Source organism: Meles meles, chromosome 3, assembly GCF_922984935.1.
Source record: "Meles meles chromosome 3, mMelMel3.1 paternal haplotype, whole genome shotgun sequence".
NCBI lineage: Eukaryota > Metazoa > Chordata > Mammalia > Carnivora > Mustelidae > Meles > Meles meles.
Window position 1 is genome coordinate 49,132,787 of NC_060068.1, and position 18,144 is coordinate 49,150,930.

Consider the following 18,144-nt stretch of genomic DNA (forward strand, 5'->3'; position numbering starts at 1 on the left):
GGTTACAAATCAGTGTTCTGAAATCTGTTGCATTTCTGTGCACTAATAATGAAGCCGCAGAAAGAGAAATTCAGAAAACATTTTTGTTTTTAATTACACCCCATATAATAAGATACTTAGGAATAAACTTGGGAATAACCAAAAAGAAGAAGGACATATACTCTGAAAACTATAAAATACTAATGAAAGAAATTGAAGGTGACACAAGGAAATGGAAAGATATTCCGTGCTCATGGAGTGGAAGAACAAAGATTGTTAAAATGTCTATACTACCCAAGCAATCCACACGTTTAAAGCAATCCCTATCAAAATAACCAATAACATTTTTCACAGAACTAGAACTAAGAATCCTAAATTTGTATGGAACCACAAAAGACCCTGGATAGCCAAAGCAATCTTAAAGAAGCAAAGCAAAGCAAAGCTGGAGGCATCACAGTCTGGACCTCAAGTTACATTACAAAGCTGTAGTTATCAAAACAGTCTGGTGCTGGCACGTAGACACATAAATCAGCGGAATAGAATAGAAAACCCGGAAGAAAACCCACAATTATATGGTCAAGTAATATTCAGTAAAGCAGGAAAGAATATACAATGGAAAAAAAAAAGGGTTCTTCAACAAATGGTGTTGGGAAAACTGAACAGCAACATGCAAAAGAATGAAACTTGACCACTTTCTTACACCATATACGAACATAAATTGAAAATGGATTAAAAACCTAAATGTGGGGTGCCTGGGTGGCTCAGTGGGTTAAGCCTCTGCCTTCAGCTCAGGTCATGATCTCGGGGTCCTGGGATTGAGCCCCGCATCGGGCTCTCTGCTCAGCAGGGAGCCTACTTCCTTCTCTCTCTCTGCCTGCCTCTCTGCCTACTTGGGTTCTCTGTCTGTCAAATAAATAAATAAAATCTTAAAAACAACAACAACAACAAAAACCCCCCTAAATGTGAGTCCAAAAGCATAGGCAGTAACCTCTTTGACGCTGGCCATAACAACTTTCTAGATATGTCTCCCGAGGCAAGGGAAACAAAAGTACAAATAAACTATTGGGACTATATCAAAATAAAAAGCTCCTGCACAGGGAAGGAAACAACAAAACTAAAAGGCAACCCACAGAATGGGAGTGGATATTGCAAATGATATGCCTGATAAAGGGTTACTATCCAAAATATATAAAGAACTTACACAACTTAAAAAAAAAGCAAATCTAATTTAAAAATGGGCAGAAGACCTAAACAGACATTTCTCCAAAGAAGACATACACATGGCCAACAGAGATATCAAGGGAATATAAATCATAACTACAATCAGATATCACCTTGTACCTGTCAGAATGGCTAAAATCAAAAACACAAGAAACAGCAGGTGTTGGCAAGGATGTGGAGGAGGGGGAATGCTCTTGCATTGTTGGTGGAAGTGTAAACTTGTGTAGCCACTGTGGAAAACAATATGAAGTTTCCCCAAAAAGTTAAAATAGAGCTACCTTACAATCTAGCAATCATACTACTGGGTATTTACCCAGTGAATCAAAAAATACTGATTCAAAGGGATATATGCACCTCTGTGTTTATTGCAGCCTACTTACAATAGCCACACTATGGAAGCAGCCCAGGTGTCTATTCAGTAGATGAATGCATAAAGAAGAGGTGATATATATACATAATGGAATTTTTTTGGGTGGTGGAGCAAAGGAAGAAGGAGAGAACGACTCTTAAGTAGGCTTAAGTAAGCCAGATGCTTAACTGACTGAGCCATCCAGACACTCCTGGAATATTTTTTTCAAAGATTTATGCATTTATTTGAGGGAGGAGGGGCAAAAGTAGAGGGAGAGAGAGAATCTCCAGCAGACTCCTTGCTGAGTTGCAGAGCCTGACGTGGGGCTTTATGCCATGACCCTGAGATCATGACCTGTGTCTCAATCAGGAGTCAGATGGATGCTCCCTGACTGAGCCATCCAGGTGCCCCTACAATGGAATATTATTTGGCCATAAAAATGAAGGAAATCTTACTGTTTGCAACAGCATGGATGGATCTAGAGAACAATGTTAAGTAAAGTAAGTCAGTGAGAGAAAGACAAATACTCTATGATTTCACTCATATGTGGAATTTAAGAAACAGAACAAACAAAGGGAAAACAATAAGAGAGAGGAACAAACCAAGAATAGACTCTTAACTATTGAGAACAAACTGATTGTTCCGGGGGACGGGGAGGGGGGAAGGGATGAGTGAAATAGGTGATGGTAAGGAGGGCATTTGTTCTGATGGGCACCCAGTAATCTATGGAAGTGCTGAATCACTATGTTGTACACTTGAAATTAATGTAACATGGTCTGTTAATACTGGGATTTAAATAAAAACTTAAAAAAAAAATAGCAACCTGCTACTAAATATCCTCTAATAGAGAAAAATATCTAAGAATTTGCAAAGACAATTTTAGAAAAGAATGGTGGATACCAACAAATGACATTAAAACTGAATCATTAAAATCTTGGAGGTTTGGTTCAGGAATAATCTGTGGGATAGAGTAAGGGCTAATTTAGTAAAGGATGAAGTTTTTATCACATCAAGAGAAATGACGACCTTTTCAATAAAATGTCTGTCCATTGGGAGGCAAAGTTAGGCCCTTATCCCAAGAACAAAAGTAATTTACATATGGGATTAAAAAGCTAAATATACAAAGTAAAATTGTACAGCGGTGTCTGGGTGGCACAGTCGAGAAAGCGTCTCACTCTTGATTTTGGCTCAGGTCCTGATCTCAGGGTTGTGAGATTGGCCCTGCCTCTGGCTCTGCACTAAGTGTGGGGGTCTGCTTAAGATTCTTTCTCCTTTTCCCTCTGTCCCTCCCATTTGTATGCATGTTCTCTCTCTCAAATAAATAAATCTTTTAAAAAGGTTGTGTTATTATAAATACTTAGGAGAATTTGCTCACAAACTTCAAGTTAGAGAATGCCTAACCCAAATGCCAAGAAATGCAGTTGGTTAGTAGGTAGATGATAGAGCACCTGCTTTTATAAGTGTCAGGAAAATGCAAATTAAAAGTTACCCTCTCCACTCTTTTTTGTTCAGTCAGATGGGGAAAATTTTGCTTGAGAGAATTTGTTGGCAAAGGTATGAGGAAATGTACTTTCATTGAATAAATTGTAATGGTCTTTTTGGCAGTGACTGTTGTAGTTTTAAGTATGCATATCCTTAGAAAGAGTAATTTTCCTTCCAGATTTGTACCCTAGCTAAACGTGTAAGTACGTGAGCAGAAAGAAACATTGACTGGACGTGGCATTGTTAGTATAGAACATGTCCCAAACCAAAGATCCATCACAGAAGGCCTTTTTGCTTATGAATTATCCACTGGATTTTGAAAAAGATACAATTAAGTTTAACCACGGTAATTTAGTAGAAGGAAACAAAAATACCTTTGGGATTTGGAGCAAGAACAGTCTCTCAGTGTGTGCCTTTATCACCTCTCATCCATTTTACAATGCATTTATAGATTTTATTTATTTATTTGACAGACAGAGATCACAAGTAGGCAAAGAGGCAGACAGAGAGAGAGGAAGGGAAGCAGGCTCCCCACTGAGCAGAGAGCCTGATGCAGGGCTCCATCCCAGGACCCTGGGATCATGACCTGAGTGGAAGGCAGAGGCTTTAACCCACTGAGCCACCCAGGCACCATTTTACAATGCATTTAATCAAAACATCTCCCTTATGTCACAACTCGTTTCCTAAAAGCAGTGCAATACTGAGTACTGTCCATATGCAAGCAAACGAGTGATGGTAATTCTCTGGGGAAAACCCCAGCTGAAGGAAGCCCTACTTCATTAACGCAGTGTGCGAGACTTCTTGGGGACTTCTACTCCCCTGCTGTACCTGCCTGGGTGGGGCAAGAGAAAGGAAAAGTCTGTATCAGTGGACCTCCGAAATGGATTGTTTTCAAGATTAATATGATATGTGCAGTAGTGCTTGTGAGTAAATGTTTATCTTCAGCTATGTGATAATTGGTAATTAATATATTAGGTCTAATATATTAGATCTTAGAAAGCAGGGGAAATGTTCTCTTTACATCTCTCCTTATGTGAAAGAGATAAAGTAAAATTTCTTCACAAGGGCTTTTCAGAACATTAACTTGGGCAGCTTTAATCTGTGGGTTTATTAGTTGAGGATTGAAAATAAATAGCTTTGGCTATTGTTATTTTAATTCTGTGTATCTTCTGTGTTGTGATAGTAATGCTGTAGGTGAAAATTGCTTTTTCAACTGAAAGAACTGTGAGATTTTAACCAACATGAGTGGTTTTTGATGAATTCATTAGATGCTCTTCATATAAAAGATTATCTTTATTAAGATAAGAATTTTGTCCGGAAGATAATTTACAATCCCCTAAGAAAAGAAGCTTATATTAATTAAAAACCCACTACAATTTAAAAATGGTTTTTTCAAAGGAATTTCTTTAATACATTTTACTTGCAACCCTGCTTTTCTTTGTAATTGAGGCAAAACTCGAAGAGGGAACTGTGGGCTAATAAAATCACTTCCATTGTGGGCGAAGCTAAGAGAAGATGAGAGCTGTGACTATGTCCTACTGAGAAAGATGAGACACCATGTTAAAAAAATAAAACTGTGAATTATTTTTGCAGAAGTCAACGAAAGGTTCTGTTGTCCTTGACCACGTATTCCGTCACATAAACCTCGTGGAGATAGATTATTTTGGGCTGCGTTACTGTGACAGAAGCCATCAGACAGTGAGTACAATAACTTCGTATTCAATTTTTCTGGTTATAAAGTTCACTCTCTCTCTGGCCTTTGCTGATGTGGTTTTAAGTAGGTAGTTTGTTTGTAACCAAAAATGACTTTGAAAGCCTCGAACATGTTTTACTTGCTAATATATTTAGCTTTTTTTTTTCTTTTCTGCCAAAAATCTATATAGAGTGGCAGGATTCACAACTTATATGTGTGTACTCCTCTTTGCAGAAGACTTCGCTGGTTTACATTTTTACAGCTGTATCATAGAGGGTATTTTTCATGTATACTGTTAGGAGAACTAAATAAGCCAGATAATGTGTTAGGAGGCAAGTGGCTAGTCTTCTGAAGGGACAGATACTACTTACTGCCTTTTAAGAAAATAAATGGTTAGAGAAAAAAAATAGTGTGAAAAGTGCTTATCTAAGCGTTAGAAGTTGGGAGAGTAATTACAAAAGAAATAAGTAGGAGTTTTCACTCATGAACTTGATGGAGTAAGTAATAAAGGCAACCAAACTTTTGGTGTCTGGGGTCAGTCTTCATGAAGGTCTAACATCTTCCTAGCTGGTTGGTTGAATGGTGGAAAGTTTCTTAGTGAAGAAACTCACTACATTGGTTAGTGTAGATCCTATATGGTTATAAGGTTGAAAAGCTATTTCTTGGGTGGTAAGCAGAGGAAAAAGACTTTGGAGGTGGTTGTTGGGGGTATGAAAGGATATTCATTAGTGCCTTTTATTTTAGTCTAAGAGGTGTCTTAAACTCAGACACAGTCTTATTATGCAGAGTTCTTATATGCTTACCTTAAGAGTCCCATTTGACTTTTATTTTTCATGTTACTCAACTCCTTTTGGAAGAAAGATTTTGGCTTCTTCCTTCCTCAGTTCTCCCAGCCTCCAGTGGATCATCTGGGATCTATTCAGTGAGGCACATGATTGTCTGAGGGCTTTTTCTGTCCCGGTCACAGGAATGTGCTAGGATGAGAAGAGACAGACAACTGGAATGCTGTTGATGGTGATAACTTGGGATTTTTCCTGAGCTAGTTTCATAATCCGTTTTGTTTCACAGGAGGATTTCACAAAGCAGGAATAAAAAATTGGGTGTGTTGGTGAGCTTTCCCTAGAAAGGAGTAACTTTCTAAAGGCAAATGGTCATTAAGGCACACTTCAAAGAAAGGGAAATGGACATCTTCAGGGGTTCCCTGAATTCTGTCCTGGGCCATAAGTGAATACTGCAGAACTGTAAATCTACATTGAAAGATTAAATTGAAGGCTATAGAAGCTATCTTGCATTACATTCATATTTTTGAAAGAACATTTTTCTTAGTAGAGAAAATTACTGTTTCCTGGTCTTATCTAGTATGTCAGACTTCGCCTGGAAAGATTGACTGTCTTGCTAAAATTATATAGACCTTATCTCTTTCTCTGTCTTTTTTTTTTGAAATTTTGCAAAGGAAGAAAATACATGAAAAGTCAGACAATCTCAACTGAGCCACCCAGGCGCCCTGCCAGAGAATGTCAAACAATGGCCTGTATCATTACAAAAAGAATTAGCAGTTGGTATTGACTCACAGTTTTCTAGGGCTTATATTAAAACAACAAAAAAATGTTTTTCTCTTACCTTATTCTTAAAGGTCGGCATTTGTGATGTGTTTGCAGTGAAGGTTTTGGAAGAAGGCACATTACAGTTAGAAGGAGAACGCTCTTAAGTCATTTTTTTTTTTTTGATACTGTAAGAACACCAGGTGTGTAAATCATGTGAAAAAAAAAAACAAAACATCTTTTTGCCTCCTGAATTTAGTTATTTCTAGGGAATGAAGATAAAATAGAGTTGATTAATACACATTCCTTAGTCTTTTCATGCTCAAGTGTATTGTCTGATTGTCTTACATGTATTTTTAATTGTAGGAAACTGTAAGGAGATTATGAAAATTTGCCCCCCCTTTAGAGACTCCATCGTTTCATCAAAGTATACTGGAGGGCTGATAGTGTATCTAGGTAGAAAATGTGATTCCATTACTGATTTGCTTCTCTTGAGTATTGAGGCAGAACAAAGGATTTCCCTTGGGGCAGTAGTTCTGGCAGGCTCTTCATTCCAGGCACCCACCCAAGGCTCAACTTTATTTCTAGGGAAATTGTTGATGAACCTAAATTCCTATTTCTGTGTCTTCTATCTGTGTTAGTAGGAGCAGGTCTACATAGACCATACTTACTTAAGGTAAACATTTAAAGAATAACTCTATGTTAGAATGGCACAGGACACAAAAAATGGAAAAATTTTTGTCTTTAATGATTTCTAGGAATTTACCTGAATTACAGTCCATTAGATTGGATTTTGTGTATTGCTTTGCTTTTTATGCACCAAAATATTTACTTTTTTTTTTCTTCAAAATATCTACTTTTAAGAGGGAATGCTTTGTAACAATCTTTAAAATAAGTAAGATCCACATGGAAAAGATTTTGAGGCCCTAAGAGGGACCTCTTAGGTCAACTCTTGAGGCAAATAAAGAAAGTAGGAGAAGGAGTTGGGGGTAAAAGGGAAGAAAGATGAAGATTAAGAAGAGGTGACTCACATACATCAATGAGGAACCCTAGACGCCGTCCCTCCCTCCCCTTGACAGAGGATCATGCCTTGGTGGATTGGGAGAGCATGTCCCTGGGGACGCATGGACCTCACATAGCAGGGAACTTGTCTGTCCTGGAGGAGCAGGGTAACCCAGAGGCTGGATCTAGACATGTCATCATCACCACCATCCATCACCATCCTCGTCTTTAGTGCACCAGAAACCATGGAACATTTTCCATATGTTGTCTTTACATGCTCAAAACAGCTGTGCAAGCTCAATATTATTATCCTACCATCAGAGATGAAGAAATGGCGCTGAAAAGGTTAAGCCACTCCCCAGGCTCCTGTAACCATCAAGTATTAGATCAAGTATTAGATCAGAATTCAAACCCAAGTCTTCCCGTCTCCAAGACTGTCAACGACTATAATATCCTGACTTGAATGCATGTAAGATGGAACGGTTGTGCAGACTGAGGATACTGAGGAATTCTCTTTCTGTGCAATTTACATACTTAAGGTTTGTTGAGAGGAGTTAAACAGTATTTTCCAACAAACAGACTTCTCAGATTGACCTGGGGCAAGAGAGTTTATTTAGACCTTTGTGTATGTATGCCTTCATGTGGTCTTTCAGTAGCAACATAAAGAAGGCCTAACATGGGCGTCCCCGTGCTAGACCTTTCTCTGTTTTTCACATAGTCTCAGGAATTCTGGGGAAGGGGAATTTGCTGCCTGGAATATTAAATATACAAGTTCTATCAAACTATATTTCATAAAACCAAGTCCTGGGAAATTCATGCAACAAATGCATTGATTTGGGTGTTACCTATGTGTACAGAGTAACAGCTGGGCAGAACTAAACCTTGGTAAAGCAAACCGCTCTCCAAAGAGCGCAGCTGATTCGATTTGGAACGCTCTGGGCACTGTAATTGCTTCACTTTTCAGGTAAGGTTTGTAAAAGGACCTCTAGGAAGTAAAAACATTCCTTCCTGAAGACATGCTTACTGAGACTGAATTAACCCAATGCTGCCTGTGTTAATTTAGGCTTACTTGTAGAAAAGAGTCCCTTAAAGATGCACAGTGGGATTCACATACTTGGGGTTCCTTTTCCTAAAGACACAGGGAAGAGCACTTAGCCTGGGCATACAGCCTTCTTTCTGCTCTGCTTTGGCCTGTGTCATCCAGGCCTGTGCACATCCAGGCTGGTCTGTGCAGGGGATGTAGCTCTTCCCTCCCCCTGCCCAGGGTCTTGGTTCAACTGAACTGAAAATACCCAGCCTCGGTTTAAGGTAGATGAGAAGGATTACAAGAACACACATGAGAGTCAGAAAAACCCAGATTTATTGAAGGACCCTACCACTTACTAGTTATAAATATTTAAAATTCTCTTAAGTAGTTAGTCACCATTGATCTAGAACAGCAGAACTTCCAAAGAAGTTAGATCTCTCTAGTATGTGGTAGGAGTGCCTGTCATCGATTTCATGGCTAGCTCACCTTCTCATTCTCTGCATGTGGTGTCTAGCTCAGCAGCTCACATTGATGTGTCTTTGCCTTGAATGGGTTCCGAGCCTTCTCTTGGCTTAGCCTCCTAATCCCCAGCACCTGTGAACATCACCTTACATGGCAGAAGGGACTTGGCAGGCGTGATTAAGTTAAGGATCTTGTATAGAGGGATCATCTGAAATTATTGAAGCAGAATCAATGTAATTAGAAGTCTCCGTATACATGACAGAGGAAGGTAGGAGAATCAGAGAGAAGGAAATGTAACAGTGGAGGCAGAGGTCAAAATCATGTGATTTCTGGAAGGGGGCCTTGATCTAGAGGATGAAGGCAGCCTCTAGAAGCCAGAAGAAAAAAGGAAGTAGATTCTGCCCTGGAGCTTCTAGAAGAAATACAGCCCAGTGTCTTAGTTTGGGCTGCTCTAACAAATCACCGTAGACTGGGTGACATGAACAAGAAAGATTGATATATCATACCTCAGAGACTGGAGACTTGAGATTAGAGTGTCTGCATGATTGGGTGAGAGCCCCCTTGCCGGCTGTGGACAATCCAATTCTCCCTGTAATGTCACATGGCAGAAAGGGAGGGAGTTAGCTCCATGATCTCTTCTTGTAAGGGCATTAATCTCATTCATGAAGGCTCTACCCTTGTGATGTAATTACCTCTCAAAGGCCACACCTCCAAATTCCAACATACTAAGTATTTGGATTAGGATTAGGATTTGGACATATGAATTTGGTGGGGAAGAACACAAACATTCAGTCTGTTGTACCCAGTGAGACCATTTTGTACTTCTGACCTTCAGAATTGTAAGATGATAAATATCTGTTGTTTTAGGCCCAGATTATGGTAATTTGTTACAGCTGCAAAAAGAAACTAATACACATGGTTACAGTGGAAAGCATTTTATTTTTGCTTGCTTAGTGGAAACATAAGGGCTTTCTTGTTTCGATTTACCAATTAGGCAGAAACCTGAAAGAGGGTTATTTCCCCTGGGTAATAATAGTATACAACTTCCTGTAGGTAATCAGGATTTTTCCATGATTAGGGCTGCATGTGCATCCCCAGATGTCAGCGAGCAATATTAGTTGCTTTTTTAAAGGATGAGTTAGGTTCCTCATTACGAGAGAGGGATGATGAGATCTCTTCATGATAGGCAGGTGAATTGAAATTACAGTTTAGACTTCTTTAAGTAATTGGGTGAATGTGAAATTACTCTGAGGTTGACAGAAACTTGAGCCACCTTTTGGGTGTTCTGAAGTTGCTGTCAGTGGAACGTGACGCAGTGGAGCCAGAGAAGTGCCTTTGGAGTCACAACACGAGTCTGGGGCTGAATGTTCAAGTCACTTAATTCTTCTGAATGTTGAGAAGAATAATGCTCCCCTCCTGCCACTTCTTAAGATTGTTCCAGGACCGAATTAGAGAAAATGGGAACGCTCTTTGTGGATTATAAGGTGTGAAATCTATAGAAAGCCTTTCATGTTGAAGCTAGGGTGGAGGAAAATACTGCTGGCGATATTTTTTCAAGGTGGAGTAGGGGAAAGGAGGAAACAGTCTGGAGGGTAGAAGAGACAAAATCAAATAAATTTCAGACTCTTTAAGACCTCTGGAGATTTTTGAAGATGAGTCTAATTGATATTGAAAGCAGTAATGAGGAGAAATGGGATATCCTAATATTCTCATTTTAAAATGAACAGTTATCATGTCTTACTTTAATGGGAGAACTTGGGGCTCCTTTACCAATTACTCTTTCGAAGACAGAAGTTCAGTATATAGAGCTTTTCTCAGAATGTGGAATTCAACCTGGCTTTGAGAAGATGATGTTGGATGTTTTGCCCTATGACTTAAAAGGTCAAAGGAGGGAGATGATGGAGCCAGTTTGTGAATATCCTCTTCCCCCTCCCAGAGTTCCCCAGGGAACTCTTCTTTTGCTTCATTGAGACAACACAAATGATCAGATGGTCACTTCCCAACCTCTTGATGCTCCAGACACACCCTTGGTCACTGCTTTCGCATCCTTCCTTCTTGCACAATGGAATAGCCTCAGGGCCTCAGTCCTGGACCTTATCACCTTTTTTTTTTGTATCTCTAGACCTCCCCCCCCCTTTCCTTCCGGGTTTGGGCATGCTCACATCTCTACTATTTAAAACCACCCTTCCCCCACTCCCAGGCACTCATCTGTCTAAGGCCATATTGATGCTGTCACACCTAATCTTTGGGAAGCACTGTTTAAGTTCATTGTCTCTACTTCTCAAAAATCCTGTTCATTCCTAAACTTCTCACAGTTCAGCTTTGATACTTATCAAGGCACTGAAACTATCCTCTGGGTCTCTAATTGTTAAATACAAGTGATAGTTCAACCCTTATCTTTCTTGACCTTAGGGTTGAATGGACCCTTAATGACTCACTCCTTGAAATCTCATTTTACTAAAAAAAACAAAACAAAAAAACTCATCTTGCTCTTATGACAACACATTCTCCTGGTTTCCAGTTTTCAAGTTTTCTTCTCATTATTCCTGTTCAGTCTTGATCTTTTCCTTTGCCTCTTTCTAAAAATGGTGGTGATATGATTTTGTCAATGATTTTCTAATGCTCTAACTGGATACAGGCTCACCTGTTTATTTATATGACTACTTCTGGCACTATTTGTCTCTGAAATAATTTCACTAAGAATATAAAATAAACTGTATATATTTGTATTCTTTCCTCTGTCCCTAAATACTCAGGGTATTACTGAGCAAAAATGATCCCCATCCACTGAGCACCAGCAGGCAAGCTCTGCCATGTATAAATGGTGTTCTTTGCATCTTGATTTACTCTATTTTGCAGTGTGAAATTTATTTTCTGTAACTTTATGTTCTGACAAATATCCATAATGACTGATAAGATGTGATTGTTGCAAAGAAAGACAGGAAGTTGGTCATCATGCTGGACTACTACAGATTAAAACGTTTATAGTCAAGACATGGAAACAATTCAAGTGTCTGTCAATGGATGAATGGTTAAAATGTGAGTGCATATATTTATATATATCTATGTATAGATGTATAGTATATATTGATTACATATATAATATACATATATAATATACATATCTAATATGTATATAAAATTGAATATTGTATATCTTGTAAAAATAAGGAATTACTGTTTTGACAACATGGATGGCCCTTGAGTACATTATGCCAAGTGAAATAAGATAGAGGAAGGCAAACACTGTGTGATCTTCCTTACGTGTGGAATCTAAAACACAGAGGGGCACGTGGGTGGCTCAGTCAGTTAAGCCTCTGACACTTGATTTTAGCTCGGGTCATGATCTCAGAGTGGTACTCACATCAGGCTCCATACTCAGCCGGGAGTCTGCTGGACGATTTTCTCTTTTCCTCTCCCCCTCCCTTGGCCTCTCTCTGTCTTTCTCTCAAATAAATAAATAAATAAAATAAAATCTTTAAAAAAATAACATAAAAATAGAAAACAGAAACAAAGACCAAGCTCATAGATATGGAGAACAGACTGGTGGTTTCCAGGGATGTGGGAGAATGGAATGGGTTAAGGTGGTCAAAGGTTATGAGTTCTGGGGATTAATGTGCAGCATGGTGACTATATTTAATAATATTGTATATTTGAAAGTTGCTAGGACAGTGGCTCTTAAAAGTTCTTATCATAAGAAAGATAGGGTGATGGTTGTTGACTTACTGTGATCATTTCACAATACGTACGTATATCAAACCATTATATTGAATACCTTAGACTAATATAATGTTATATGCCAATTATGTCCATAACATTGTGGGAAAAAAACCTTGTACTATCTGAAATAAGCATCTGGTGGGGAAGTAGAGGGCGAAGATCAGGAAGCAGAAAGATTTTCTTCAGTAGACATCTGACTTTAGAAAAGAGTATCGTAAACAGTACAGCAGCCTGCAAGGACTGACAACAACACATTAGTGGTACCTGCGAAAAAACAAAACCAAACCTTGAGAAGCTATGGCTGGAGACTTTTCAGGAGTCCAGGGGCCTGGCATGGAATGCCAGAAGCATCTTCATAGAGACCCCTAGCCCGGAGGCTCTCATTTTCCTGCTGCTAAATGTAAGTCACTCTTTATACTTAATCTCATCTGCTCCATGGTTTAAATTTCTATCTAAAGGCCCAAATGATCCTTAAATGGGTATTTCCAACGCAGACATCTCAAGAGGCATTGTATTGTGTAAAGAATACAGGCTTTTCATCCAGCCTGTCTGGATTCATACATACTCCTTGGGAGAGCTGTGTGGCATGGGTGAGTCTCCTAACGTCTCTGTGCCTCAGTATCCCCATTTATAAAGTAGTGACATTAATAGCACCAAGTTTGAAGGATGGTAGTAAGGATTAAAGGAGTCTGTAGAAAACACGTGGAACTGTGCTGCAAGATAGTGGTGAGTGTAACAGGAATGTCAGCTCTTACTCTGTACTTGGATGTCCCTCAGGTGGTACCCACAACTGCAACACGTTCAAACCTGAAGTTGCCATCTCACCCTGCGGACCTGTTCTTATTAAAAGAATTGTCTTGGGCGCCTGGGTGGCTCAGTGGATTAAGCCGCTGCCTTTGGCTCAGGTCATGATCTCAGGGTCCTGGGATCGAGCCCCGCATCAGGCTCTCTGCTCCGTGGGGAGCCTGCTTCCTCCTCTCTCTCTCTCTGCCTGCCTCTCTGCCTACTTGTGATCTCTCTCTGTCAAATAAATAAATAAAATCTTAAAAAAAAAAAAAAAAGAATTGTCTTGAAAGTAGTGATTTTCCAGAGTTTAAAAAAAAACAAAAAACAAAAAACTATGTGCTTGTGTTGAGAATTTTAGGTCAAGAATAAAAATTGGATCATAAGTTTAAATAGATGCAAATTTGGGGTTTAAAAATACTGACATTGTAAAAATCCATCACATTACTTTTTTTTTTTTTGGTTTAACAAACATTTATTTCTCATACCCATCAAGTCCATCACAGGACTGTGGGACTCTCCACAGAACATCTGTTCTCCATGTAGGGCACTCAGCATTCCACAGTACTTTCAGTTTCTGACCCCTTTTTCTGTATGGTCTTCCACGACTGAGGCAGGAAGAGCACTCGTCTTGTACCAACAAATAAAGATGTCACATTACTCTTAAGTGTATCCAGTGAAACTATACAGCATAGCAATTTTGTACTCACCAACCTTTAAAAAAATAGATGTGAACAAGTTTTTCATCAAAAGTCAGAAATTTTTCTTTATTCCTCTTATCTCCTTAAACTGGAATTCTTTTTCACTTTCTCCCTAGAATTTTCTTCCTATATTTCTATTAATAAAATATATTTATCCATAACAGTATCTTACATACACATTGAAATTTTAAAAGTGTACTTCATGAGACCTTCAGGCTATAATTGTTACTGAGCCATAATAGTAGTTTTTATTACCGTGGTTATTATTATATAATTAAAAGCAAAATATGCATTCCAATAATGACTAAAAATAAAAAGTGAACATTTATTGGAGATGCTTCTCTTAATGAAACAGATGGGGTTTTTTCTTCTTGATTAGTCCATGTACCCCTGGTTGATTATAATATATTCCTAAGTAAGCTGGGACTCAACAATTTTTATTTTTATTTTTTATTTTTGAAAAATATGCACTCTTGAGCAACCTTGTCTGCTACAAAAGGAAGATAGAAAAGAGAGGGATTTGGGGCGCCTGGGTGGCTCAGTGGGTTAAAGCCGCTGCCTTCGGCTCAGGTCATGATCCCAGGGTCCTGGGATCAAGCCCCGCATCGGGCTCTCTGCTCCGCAGGGAGCCTGCTTCCTCCTCTCTCTCTGCCTGCCTCTCTGCCTAGTTGTGATTTCTCTCTGTCAAATAAAGAAAATAAAAAAAAAAAAAAAGAAAAGAGAGGGATTTTATTCAATTTCTTTATTTCCTTGAACTCCTGACTTACATGCCAAAAATCTCATGATGTTCCTGTCAGCCGTGATTTCTCAGACCACTCTTTGGGTTCTCTTTCAGTTTAGTTGAAAGCAATGAATTCACTTGACTTATAATTTGTTGATCGTTATAGTAATTCAATTTTATAATTTCTGGGAAGTGTATTAAAAAATGCTTTACCATGATTTATCAAAAGAGTGTTAGCTGTGTTTTTTTTTCTCTTTTACTTGGTGGTGCCAGATTTCATCCAATTTAGTTGGAAAGGATTAGGAAAATTAAAAATTGCTAATTTTAATGCACATTTGCCAATGCAAGATTTTTGATAAAATGCCTTTATCTAATTATGTACTTTATATTTTCATCAGAGTCTTGGAGCTGCAGATTTAGTTCATTCAGTTTATGGAAAACATCCAACATAGGATTCTTTGGTAAAGCTAGTCATTGCCAAACCACCCAGCCAAACCAGTTGCCTTCTGTCTTTTGTCAATTGAAATAAAAATGTTAACGTGTTCTAGAAAAGCATTTTGCTTTTGAATTTTATTTGAGATGGATAGACAGATGAGACACAGTGTTTTGTCACTTAGATGAGGTAGGCTTTCCAAGTCTTTGTTTTATTCTTATGGGGATCTTCATAAGTCTTGTATAAATAGTTCGAAGATGGAAGTTGCTAGAAAGTTAAACAAAAATCATTTCCTCTGCTGCCCCTACTCCATATCTGACAACCAGGCAACTCAGCTATAGACCAAAATACCGTGCTTAGTCTTTACAAGACTGTGAACTCGCTTAGTCCTTACAAGAATTAGGTATAGTGGTAGGAAAACACATAATTTATAGTATCTTTATTAAAGTCAGCTTTGCTAATACTAGTATTTAAAAATGTTGCCATGTTTTTTCTTGGATTTTTCATGCCCTGGGGCAATGCACCATGGAGAGATTGAAATAGGTGAGAGCTGGATGTGTTTCTGTATTAAATTGGGAATGGGTGACTGTGCAAAGGGAATGCAGTGGAAGGGAGAACTGGAATGGCAGCTCAGTCTTAGGCCTGTTCTTAGGTAGATCAGTCCCAGAAAGGAGTGTATATGGAAGCTGAGGGTCTGGGGATTCAGCCCCTTATAACTACCTGTTACGTGTCCCTTTGGGAAATCCTCATATGTGATTCCCTGAGGTGCCTGGTGCACACCTTGTCATTGTTCCCTCCCCTCATGACTAACCAGTCCCCATGCCCTTTCCATTCTGCTGCTTAATAGAGCCACTGTATAGCTGGCCACCCAAGCCAGGATGCTTTGGAGAGTGGAAAGGGCCACAGTAGTAAACAGGATTTATGGTCACCTTGTAACCTCTCCAGAATCCACCTCCATCTCTGAATTCTAGTTCTAGAATCTCTAGAATTCAGCACATGAGCTTGCATTTCTGTAAAAGCTTTCCAACCTGTCTTCCTATCTTGGCTCACGCTGCCTGCAGTGTTTGCCCCACTGTAGGTGCAGTCTTCTTTCAGAACATCAATTTTAATGATGTCTCTCCTCTGTGGCTTGCAATTTTCTAACGGATTCCTGAGGGAAAATTCTGGAATTTCTTTTCTATTCTTTTTTTTTTTTTTAAAGATTTATTTATTTATTTTTATTAACATATAATGTTGTATTTGCCCCAGAGGTACAGGTCTGTGAATTATCAGGCTTACACATTTCACAGCACTCACCATAGCATGTTTAGAGAGAGGGAGCACAAGTGAGCACAGGCTGAGGGGGGAGGGACAGAAGGAGAGGGACTGGTCTCAGGGCTCATCTCCCAACCCTCAAATCACCACCTGAGTCAAAACCAACTTAACCAACTGCTCCCCCACCCAGGTGCCCTGAAAATTCTGGAATTTCTTAAAATGGGTTACAAGGTATGTGGCCCTTTGTTGCTTTTGAGCTTCTTCTTCTGCAGTGTGGCTCCTTTCTTTACCCCCTGCCCCAATCCTGCCCCAAATCACAGCCCCCTGCCCCAATCCTGCCCCAAATCACAGCCCCGTAAAGTACCGGCCACTCCCTCCCCACACACGTGTGCCAGAGAGCAGAGTGAGCTCCTTGCACTGCCTGAAGACTGTTTGTGCTCTTCCCTCTTTGTTTCACCTGGCGAAATCCTGCTCTTCCTTACCATCTCAGTTGACTTGTCTCTAGTGTCCCTTCCTTCCCGAAGCTTTCCCCTTACTTTGCAGAAACCACCTAGTCTTATTCCCGTGTCACATTACAAATATCGCATTATATTTGCCGCTTCAGTAATATCTCCCACATGAGGCACCTGGGGGGCTCAAGCTGTTAAGCATCGGACTCTTGATTTCTGTTCAGGTCATGATCTCAGGGTCCTGGGATCAAGCCCCTAGTTGGGCTCCACACTCAGTGAGGAGTCTGCTTGAGGATTCCGTCCTTCTCCCTCTGCAGCTCCTCCTGCTTATGCGTGCATGCACTCTTTCTCTCAAATGAATACATCTTTTGAAAAAATAAATCCCACTTGATGGGATTCTACGTGAGAGAGGTGATGTCCTCTGCCTCATTCTGTTAGCACCTTCTGCCGCTGGCAGCTGAGTGATCTGTGGTATTAGTGAACAAAAGAGCTCTCACCTAGACTGTGGCCCAGGCACACGGAGGTGAGGCCGTGACAGTACCTCCCCATCTTGCCTTTCTGTGTCCGTCTCCTATCTCCTTGGTGTGCTGTTCTTTAAATTTATTGCCTTGCTGCTTTTATGAAAGACTTTTGCTGTTCATTTGAACCAGATTTCATCCATATTAAAAAAATAAAATCTTAACTGAGATGTTAGGCAGTCGGGTGAGCATGCGTGGGATCGTAAGGAGCCACAGATAACTGAGACAAGCGTGCTGGCAGCTGCCAGGGGCTGTTCAGAATATTATTCTGTAGTAATAGGTCATGTGGTTGGGGGGGAATCTGAGTTCAGGTCATGTCACTGGGAGCTGTATGGTTGTGGACCCTACAGTTTTAAAAACTCTGCCCCTAATTAATAATACTTTTAACAAAACAGTAGGTTTTTCTTTTCTTTTCAATTGGTGAACAGTTTTTATTTAGAAAGGAAAAGATGTTTTTCCGGGGTTATTTGCTGTTGAGAGTGGATCTGATCTCTTCTGAGTACAGTCATGTGACGCATCTTGAGAATTCAGGAGCCGACATGCTTGAAAGGACCCCGGGAATTGGGGAGAGTGAGGCTGTTGACCCGCCAGCTGCTTGGTGTAGGCCTGCTTTCCTCAGTGTGTAGCACCTGGGGAGAAGCAAAACACGCTTCCATTGTTCTTCAGTTTCTTTGTTGTCTGTGTTGATGTTGACATGGTTTCAGAAATGCTTTTGAAGGACCTAGCTTTGTCTGGAGTCAGCTTCCTGATGCATCCTGAGCTTAATTCTCTTCCTTTTTTTCCCCCCCTCTCTTAAATGGTTGATTACA

The 18,144-nt window shown here is 39.7% G+C and overlaps 1 protein-coding gene across 2 annotated transcripts in view; it reads left to right on the forward strand.

Annotated features, from left to right (window-relative positions):
* The window catches only part of EPB41L4A (erythrocyte membrane protein band 4.1 like 4A), a 257,445-nt gene that overhangs the window by 103,855 nt on the left and 135,446 nt on the right, over positions 1-18,144 (forward strand). For both annotated transcript variants that reach the window (XM_046000708.1, XM_046000707.1), the window contains exon 3: positions 4,625-4,729. In XM_046000708.1, coding sequence (XP_045856664.1) covers positions 4,625-4,729 — 105 coding nt within the window. The remainder of the gene's footprint in view (positions 1-4,624; positions 4,730-18,144) is intronic.